This window comes from Solanum lycopersicum, chromosome 12 (assembly GCF_036512215.1).
Source record: "Solanum lycopersicum chromosome 12, SLM_r2.1".
NCBI lineage: Eukaryota > Viridiplantae > Streptophyta > Magnoliopsida > Solanales > Solanaceae > Solanum > Solanum lycopersicum.
This window is the reverse complement of record NC_090811.1, coordinates 59,439,249-59,449,457: the sequence shown is the minus strand read 5'-3', so window position 1 is coordinate 59,449,457 and position 10,209 is coordinate 59,439,249. Positions and strand designations below refer to the sequence as shown.

The following is a 10,209-nucleotide window of genomic DNA, read 5'->3' as shown; positions in this document are numbered from 1 at the left end:
TACAGAGTTTATGTGTTAGGAGTCTTTTTATTTGTGAATGAGTATTGATGTAATCTTATTTCAGTGAGTTATAAACAGAAATAGGAGTGTTGTCTTCAGGTTGTAATAACTTGAAGAGTTGGGAACACATACCTTGGGAGGTTTGTGTTGAAGGTTAGGAATTAGAGTTAGTTCCTAGGATTACAAGAGTTGTAGTCCAAATCCATAACTTGCAGTTAAGGTAGGTTCCAAAGTTTGTAATTTATCTTATCTGGAGGCTCATAGTTGATTTAGTGAAGTTGGAGTTAAATCCTGTAAGGGTACAAGTCATGATTTTTACACCTTTTGAGCTAGGTGTTTCAACGTAATTACTTACTGTCTTTACTGCTTTGTTGGAACACGTTAGACAACCTGTTTCACACTTTGATGAAAAGTTAAAATCAGTAATTATTAGGTCGTGTAGAATATCACATTGCTTTATGGGCACTCAAGATAGTTCACTTTCTTTCTCCAGATGCTTCAAGGTTTCTCCTACATATTTGGGATCCATTGAAAAAAAGTTGATCTTCTTCCACAAACCCTTCAGTTGGTCATAAACCTTCACTTCAGTTCCAATAGGAGAATCAAAGCTTCAAATTGATTAAGAAAATCGCAAGGAATCCGCCCGTCGCCCTGAGAGACTGAGAAACGACAGGCAAGAGTCTTGCTGCTCCGCTGTGTTTATTGGTTGCCGAGACGCCGGCCGACGTAGAGTGGCTGTGAGTGAACGGAGAAGATAGAGGGGCTGGAGGTTGTGGCCGGTGAGGGCTTTAATTTTTGGAGATTATATCTCAATTTTAAGAGGGTTTGATTAAGTTTATAAGTGATTTTAGGAGAAATATTAGATTGAAAGTAAAAAAAAAGGTTATATATATGAAACTATATCACAATTGTATTAAAGTTGTTTATATATATATATATATATATATTTAAATTGTATTAAAATCATAAACAATAAATTATATTCAAGAGTAATACAAGTTTAATTTAGTCTATAGATTATTATTGTTATGTTTTTCATTAGTTACATTTTCATTTATTCTTAATTTTATCTTCTAATTCAACTTTAATATTGTGTAATGCTTTTTTTAATGCAAATTTAATTCATTTTGTAGTTTGATATTTGTCACTATTAGAATACTTTTTCAATTTATTATTAATATAAGTTTAATTCACTCTGTAGATCATTTTTGTCTTTCATTAGTTACTTTTTTCATTCATGCTTAATGTTCTAATTCAATTTTAGTATTTGTGTAATACACTTTTAAGGCAAATTTAATTCATTTTGTAGTTTATTGGTTGATTTGTTACTATTGAATTACTTGTTTAATTCATTATTGATACAAGTTTAATTCACTCTATAATCAATGCTTGGTCTTTCATTAGTTACGTTTTGTTTCACGATTAATTCTCTCTTCTAATTCAACTTTAATATTTGTTTTATATACTTTTTATACAAGTTTAATTCACTTTTACAGTTTATTGGTTGATTTGTTACTATTAAATTATTGGTTTATTTAATTATTGATACAAATTTTATTCAATTTATAGATAATAAGATGCTCTTTTATTTGCCACATTTTGCATTTAATTTAGTTGCTTCTCTTTTTTTGAGAGATCGAACAAGAGAACATAAAAGAAGTGGGTAAAGAGAAGAGGTGAAGAAAGAGAGCGAGAGAGAGAAAAAAAGAGCGAAAAAGTGAGAAAAAAAGAGAGAGACAATTTAATAAAATACATAATAATGTCATATATTGCTACAAATTGTAATAATTAAAGAGTATATTTAAAATAAGTAATTATTTATTAAAAAGAATCTACTCAAGTAATTAATCCTTGTTTTTTCTACTCATCCTATCAATTTTTTTATATTTATCGGAAAATTTTAATAGTTTAGTTGGTTAGCTAGATGATTGTTGGTTAGAATTAGATTGCCACTGTGATCCCCTCCCCTATTTCCCCTTAAAAAAGAAGCAGTTTTATTCATCGTCTGTGCTTAATAAACCAATGTGATAATTTTGAAACAATATGAAAAGATTTCAACTAATGAAAACTATATCCTAAGTCAAAGACCAAATATAGAATAAAATAAAATATAATTTATTAGTTTACTATAAGGTTATCATTAACTGTTAAGAAAAAATCTCCAATCATTAAAAATCAATAGTTCGATAATAAGAAAATCAAATCTGTTAAACAATACTCATTAATAATAATTAATAACTTCTTTTAGATTCAATTATGAATTTCGATTCCGTTTTGGACCGTCTATTTCAACCCAACTTTTATTCTCTTTATATATAATAATATATAGGGAAACTTTCACATATAGCCAGTTAAAAATAATTAATTATTCTCTAGCTATAGTTTGATAATTACAATTCTAGCTACATGTTATATGGAGGAGGGAAGGGAGGAGAGAGGCGAGTGAGGCTGGGAGAGAGAGGGGGAAAAGAGTTGGAGAAAAGTGAATTATATATCTAAACTGATTAGATGATTATATATTATACATATGTATTTGTATATATGGCAAGAGAGATTGTGAGAGGGAGCAGAGCGAGACTAGAAGAGGGAGGAGATAGGCGAGCGAGATCTCGAGAGAGAGAGAAGACAGAAAGTGGGAGAGAGGTGAATTGTATATGTATATAATTGTTTATTATACATATACATTTGTATATAGGGCAAGCGAGATTGGGAGAGGGAGGAGAGAGGCGAGCGAGATTGGGAGAGTGAGGGGATAGACGAGCGAGTGAGGGTAAAGAGTGGGAGAGAGGTGAATTGTATATGTATATAGGTTAAATAATTGTATATTATACATATGTATTTGTATATTCTGGCGAATTATACACATACAAACATGACTAATTATACAAATTTGAAGTTATCCCACGTAATTAACATATAATGTTAATCACGAGTGATAATTATAACAAACTATAGTTATGATGAGTAATTTAGTAGTATAAGTTTGCTTTATTGCATAATTTTACCTACTATATATATATATATATATATATATATATATATATATATATATATTCATATGTTAATGGAAAAATAACTTAAATACACAACTATAATTTTTATATTCTCTAATTTTCCCTACTTTTTTTAAATATTACATAATTTCTTTTTTTATTATTTTAGTGTAATTTTTTGGATACATTACACTCTCTCTCCTATAATACACATTTACCAATTTTAATGCCTATTTTTTCTCCATTAAAACACTCAACCTCTTAAATTAGTTTTTGAATTTTAAATTTTATTCATTTAAACACTAAACCTTTTAATCAGCTTTTTGATTTTGAATTATTAAATTTAATTAATTTTAAATAAAAGACCAAATTTTGAAATTTTGAATTTCAAAATTCAAAAAATCAGGAAGCAGGATAACTTCCATATCTTTCTACCGTTTTGTTCTTACTTCCATATCTTTTGCTTACACACCAAAAACATAAGAACCAGTGCCTCTTGCCTTAGAAGAAGTTAAGGTGATAAAAACAAGTAGACAATCTTCATCTCATCCCAATACATTCTCCCAGTTACCACTTCCCCTTCCTCTTCCTCTAGCATCAACTTTGCATAAGGCCAAACAGGACTCAAAAAGTTAAAGTTTGTTAGGCCTACATTGTCTCGTGTTAGTATTTTGGTACTTAAAACTGTTGTTGAAATTAGTAAAAATTTTAAGGAATCTAGTGTGCTTGCCGATACATTTGAATAAGTGTGTATAGTGTTTTAGATGGTGAATTGATACATGAATTTGTTGTGTATCATAATATTTTATATGTATCATGAAATTTTAAAAATTGTTATAATGTATCATTCAATAAGTTTAGTAAATGTGTCATCAACTGTGCTTAATGATACATATAGAATCAGTGTGTACAGTGTTTAGTCAATTCACTGATACATGTAGTAGATATGTATCACATGTTTTGCATATAGTATGAATTTCTGAAAACTGATATCATGTATCAGTAAGGTATTAGTTGTTTAGTTGATGTACTGATACATGTTTTGAAAATTGTTATAATTTATCATTCACTAAGTTTAATAAATGCGTCATCAACTGTACTTGATGATACATATAGAATCAGTGTGTATATTGTTTAGTCGATGTTTTTGATACATGTATTAGATACGAAATTGAATCTCCAACAACGATTCCATCGATTTTGTAACTTTCATTCTGCAATTCGTTCACCCAAATTCCGGAATGTCTCATCAAAATCGAAGTATTCATCTTGAAAAATCCACTGTAACAACAATAAATTACTGTAGTTCGAAATTTAACAGATTGTTCAAAAAAATTATTTTCAAAATTGATGATATAATCTTTGTTTTTCAAAATTTGAAATTAATATCCAATTAAGTGCTGATTTTATGTTGATTAATGATATGTTACCGTAAATTTTAGCTGTTTTATTAACAACATTAACTGTACCGTTTTTTCCCCTTTTTTTTCTCAACAGTTTAAAATTACCATGTATCATTTACCATGTATCACTAGAGTCTAAAGTATCACGGCTCAACAAATTTAAGAGATTTTTTGTAAATACTAAATTTGTCGGGACAGAATGAAATTATTGAATTACACTATGGGATTCCTTAAATTTTTACTATGTTAATTCGCACAAAGAAGTTTTGTTTCCTCATTAACTTTTAACATATTAGAAATTAAAATCAGTATCTCCTTCAAATTCCGATATTCGCGTGCTCCCGCCAAAAAAACAGCCATGAATGGCCGCCGGCGACGATTCCTCGCGCCGACTTCATCTCCTTCTCCGTCGATCGGCGATCTCCGTGTTAAGTTCTCTCGAATTGTTTCTCATCAGGAACAGCTCAAACTCGCCTTCAATCAGCTAGATTTTCAGATCCGAACTGGCTTGCAGGAAGTACAAGTCCTAATTTTAATATTACGTTCCATCTGTCAAAACTTAAAGCAAATGGAGAGTTGTAAATTTGAAGTTTTGATTTGTGTTTTGGTTTTTTGAAGGCTGCTGATGTGTTTGAATCGTTAGCTAATCCACTGATGAAGCTAGTAGGATTGAAGACTGTTGAAATGGCTGAGGAAGGAAAAATCAATACTGTTGTCTTCGATTATGATCATTTTTATCCTGATGTACTCTTTCGTCCAACTCGTATACTCTGTTATCTCCATTTGTTTAATCAATATCTGAACTCTGAAGTGCTGTTTGAGCCTGTTGATAATCGTCAAGATATACCTATGTATATTCGGTTTCTCAATTCTATGTTTACTTCCCCAGAGAGAGCGAAAAATAATGTTTTTTTGGTGACAGGACTGCAAGAGAAACGAGAATGGAGCTGAAAGGACGGTGAGAAAAGAGGCTAGTGAAATTGAGGTAATATGTAACGAGTTTGAGTTTCTGTATGCATTGATAATGGGCAGATTTCCTTTTCCTTTTCATTTTATATGACTCTAAGCTCAAGATGTTAGTTTAATTTATGCACTCCTATTACATTATTCATAGTGATTGAAAGCCCAGTTTGATAGAGAGACAATCTGAGTATAAAATTTGAACAGTTAAATGAACTTTACGTTTTGAAACTTGTGAAATTGTAATAGTTTCAAACAGTGTAATGTTCCAAGACAGAAAGTGTGTGATATAATTAGAATAGCAGGAGTCTGCGTATGATGTGTATTTCTATCAGTAATTGAACCTTGAGATTAATTGGAGCGGCAATGCTTTCCAGCTCCTAATCTTGATACCTATATGTGTATCAAGCAACTGGATGGACACTGTTTTCATTTAAATGACAAAAGCATGAAATCCAGAAGTGATTGAAGGATATATCGGTGCTCCATACAGATCTGAAACTCTATCTTTTACTCACTCTGCCTGTGTGTATCCAATATTTTGTTATCTTTAAGGTGGTAATGCAATGTTAATCGATGTTTAGCATTGAGGTCTAAGCTGAGTTTATAGTATGGTAATTGTCTACATACCCTTCAAGATGTTGCCAAAATACTACTTGTATCAAGCCTCATGAATAACACTAACTTAATGAATTGTTGGGATGGGATGACTCTTCAAAAGATACCCATGAATTTCGACATAAAGTGGTTGATGATAGATGTGAACTTGGTTTCTCAATTTGTAAATGCAGGAAGAAGGCTATATGAATAGAGCCAAAACTATTGGCAGAGAGCTAATCCAGAAACAAGAGATGCAGCTAATGCAGTTGATCCATCTGCTAAGACAAGTTGAATCCCAAGTAAATACAAGCCAAACCAACATTCTTCAGACCCTTAGTGACCATCAAAATTCCATACATAATGTTTTCAAGAAAGCTGTTGCATATGTTTCTGCCATTCACCAAACAGGTGAAAATAATGACACTTCTTTGATCACAATTCAACTTCTAAAACACATATTCCGTCTTGTTGTTACTACACTGAGCTCGGTAGAGTATGGAGTGGACAACCTGGTAGATGAGCTAGCCACAAGAATGTGTAGTCCAATGGTCGACTATGTCAAGGGTCTTAAGCTAGAAGTCAGATCAGGAAGATGTCATCACCTACTGAGCATAGTGGAAGAGATGGGAGGAGCAATGAGAACAGGGAGGACAGAGTTGGAGGAAGCAAGGAAGAAGGCAAGAATAGCAGAACATAATAGACTTGAGGTGTTGTACAAGTTGAAGAAATCAGAAGAAATGGCAAGGAAATATCAAGGATTCCTTTCGAAAGCCAAGAACGGATCAAAGGAGCTATTTGAGCAAGAGAAGGTATTAATCATACTTGATTAGCTTACTGCAAATTCAGTTAATGTAAACCATGTCTTTAGTCTGAAGAGAAAAACTTCTTCACTATGGGTGGTCAAGGATGCATTGTCTCTAAGAATCATGCTATTTCGTAATTAAATCTACCTCCCATACTACATATGCTGGTAATTTGGTGACAATTCATTTGCTGTCATTATATGAATTTGATTTTTTTTATGCCAAAACCTTTTGAACTCGTTATATTTCTTGTTATGATCTTCAGTTATCTATTGAAGGAATTTAAAATTGTTACTTTTCCAAAATTAACGAATTCAATGATTGTTTGGATGGTGGAATACACGCTTCTGAGAATGTACATATGCTTAGAAAGACATGGTGAATGAAACATCTTAATATGGATGGAATTTATACAGACAATAGTCAGCCACTCACATATGCTTTTCTCAATCCCTGTGCATTAAACATTGTGTAGCACGTCTCCTTTCCTTAGTTTTTCTATATTCTGTAGTATTACAACTTCAATTAGGATCCAGTTTTCTTATTTATATTTCAATTTTCGAAATGAGAATTGCTTGTAAACTGGTTTGATTAGTAGCTGCATTTGAGAAATATCGTCTCTGCACACTTGTAAACCTTTTAGGCTACTGACAATGCTGTTGTTTGAAAATTTTTGTTTTATCGTAAAGATTGTAGTGAAGGAACGGGATCATGCTAAAGAGGACAACCTACTGTGGGAGCTACTACAGAAGAAGAGAAAATTAGGCATGGGAAATGGCAGCAGTAAACCATGTGGCTCATTGAGACAGTTGAAAGAGCTAGGTCCACGAACCCCGCACTTGGGTCCCTCCTCTTCACCTACATACAGTTCAAATGGGCAGCGTTTGCTACCCATGATACCCCTGGGTACCTCGCCTTCAGTGACGTATCCACAACATAAACCTCAGAAAAAGGTCAAATCCGGATTTCATACATAAGATTTTAGCATATGGCACGCAGGTCACTTGCTGATAGGAGGCTTGGACCAGTTTGCCTTTGGCATGGTTTTCGTAACTATACCTCGATTACCTTTTAACTTTTACTACAAAGTGCTTCAGTGGTTTTGCCATTTTTGCGTGCTGTTATTCCACCATGTTGACAGTATATAAACTTTAGAGTGGATTCACTTATTAAACATTCTAAACCATGAAAATATCCTCTGGTGTGGACAGCGGTTACAAGCAAAAGCTGTCTGCAAATTATTGAAGAGCTACCATGTCCCAACTGCATTATTAATTGAGTAAGAGAAACATAGTTACTTCCTAAACAAAGCAGTAGTAGTAGTATATGTTAAACAATAGCGGAAATGCAGATGCATTAATGTCGATATAGGAACTAAATAACTCTGTTCACTATGATAAACATTTCTAGAGGAGTTCGGTCAGAGCTAAGGAAGTAGGGATATTAGGAATTTGATTAGGTGTGACACTTGAAGCTTCCTAAAGCAGGTATTCAACAAATATTAGCACATATTAATTCAGATTGTGTATCTCTGTGTAGCGATCTTCAACTATCAGGCAACATGGATGCAATTTTGTAACATAAATGATATTTAGTGTGATTTATTTTCGTCACATATGGGCATTCTATAACTATATAAATGAGATCAATCAATGCAAAGAAGCAGCAAAAGAAAAAACTACTCTACTTTTCTGTGCTGTCAAGTGCAACAGTGATCCTGCACTTGTTACCAAACTAGCCAACTTAGGTGCTAATTTTGTTTGTGCTAGCCTTCTCGAGATTGACACTTAAATCACGGGATTGGCCCAAACCAAATCATATTTGCTAACCCTTGCAAGGCTATTTCCCACACCAAGCACACTGCCGCTGTCGGGGTCTATCTCACAACTTTTGGTCAACAATACTGCATATCCAGGACTGATAAATAGGAAGAAGATCAAACGAGCAAAAAGGTAATTCAAAAGGCACGATATATTAAAATTTCAAAATTTGATCTAATATACATACAATTACAGAATAATACACATGAAGAATGAATAGAAAGAAGGCAATACTGAGATTATAAGGTATTGACACTAGTAAATAGAAAGGTTCAGGATCATACTAAAGTATCGGAATTGGAAATTTATACTCTTGGAGTCGGTGTGGAATGGAGATATGTGGGTGAAATTTCGTGTCCTGTATTGTATAATTTTGGTGAGGTTAATGTCAATGGTGCTCTTCATTGGATGGATCGTGAAGAAAATGACAGAATTTACTCCCAATGATATTGAGACAGAAAAGATCAAGTCCCTGCCTGCTCCACCAGGTCTGGAAACTCCATCCTCGTGTTTGAGGCTAGCAGAGTTGGGGAATTGTCTCTGTTTGACTGATCATATCGAGAAACAGCGTGTTTTGTGGAATTCCGAAGTGAAGAGGATGCTGACTATGCAATAAAGGTACCGACCATGGCAGAACCTTATGGGAAACCAACAGTTCTCAGTGTTCCAGAAGCCAATGGTGCGATTGGTGCTCCTATTCCCCCACGGGCTTTTGCAAATGGTCCTATGCCTCCAGCTCCTGTTCCAGCAATTCACCCGTCACCTATGCAGCCTAATGTCTACCCACCAATGTATATACCTGCAGCACAAGCTTGGCAGGGACAGTCTATGCAACCAGCTGCAGGTGGTATTCCGCAGCAGCAAATGCAATTCAGAGGAATGCCCCCTCCGCCGTTAGCTCCATCCTTAAATAACTCCCCTCTACCACCAGCTTCAATGGGTGGTAATGTTTGGCCTCCACCACCACTTCCTCAGCACTTTAATGACGGTCACCATGCTATGCCACATATGTCGATGCAGCCACCTCCTCCACCTCCTGCACCAGGTTGAGAAATGGAGACACCTGATTTTGTAGTATCTTGAATGTCTATTCTTTCTGGGATAGAACATATTTTACAAATAGTGCTTACTCAGAGCGCGTTGATGTTGGTATTTCAAACTTTTAGTCAAGGATGAGGATTATGGATCTTCCATGGGTGATTATGATCGATATTATTTCAAGATTGTCAATCAAGTCCATTTTTCGATGTAAATGCGTTTGTAAACACTGGTATAATCTTTATGTATCCCGACACATTATTTGTTAAAATGTATTAAACAAGATCCCTTAAATTGCCCTGCATTTATGCTTTCGAATGGTGTGGGAAATCCTTCGCTTCTAGAACTCAGAGCAGGTTATAATTATTTTTATCGCCCGCTCTAAATGACCCATTCAGTTGACCCCTACGTTTCACTACCCTCCAGGAGGGAGTGTGTTTTCAATTGGTTCGTGTAATAAATTATTTGCTTGGTGAATGATTTGAGGCATTCTGAGAAACATTCAGTTTCCATTAGTAATCCTATTTTAGTTGAATATTTTGAACTTTAAATTACCCAAATAGGAGATAAGTGTTAGTCAATTTGACTAACT

At 33.9% G+C, this 10,209-nt stretch overlaps 2 protein-coding genes across 2 annotated transcripts; both read left to right on the top strand.

The window, feature by feature from the left end:
• The first annotated feature begins 4,678 nt into the window (after window positions 1-4,678).
• Window positions 4,679-8,782, top strand: LOC101268847 (uncharacterized). The gene is made up of 5 exons (XM_010315935.3): window positions 4,679-4,913; window positions 5,015-5,140; window positions 5,319-5,381; window positions 6,148-6,765; window positions 7,449-8,782. The coding sequence occupies exons 1-5, from the start codon at window positions 4,755-4,757 to the stop codon at window positions 7,734-7,736; spliced, it is 1,254 nt and encodes a 417-aa protein (XP_010314237.1). The 5' UTR covers window positions 4,679-4,754; the 3' UTR covers window positions 7,737-8,782.
• Window positions 8,783-9,206: 424 nt separating this feature from the next.
• Window positions 9,207-9,629, top strand: LOC104645110 (uncharacterized). The gene has a single exon (XM_010316133.1). It carries the CDS (start codon window positions 9,207-9,209, stop codon window positions 9,627-9,629), a length of 423 nt encoding a protein of 140 aa, XP_010314435.1.
• Window positions 9,630-10,209: the final 580 nt, after the last annotated feature.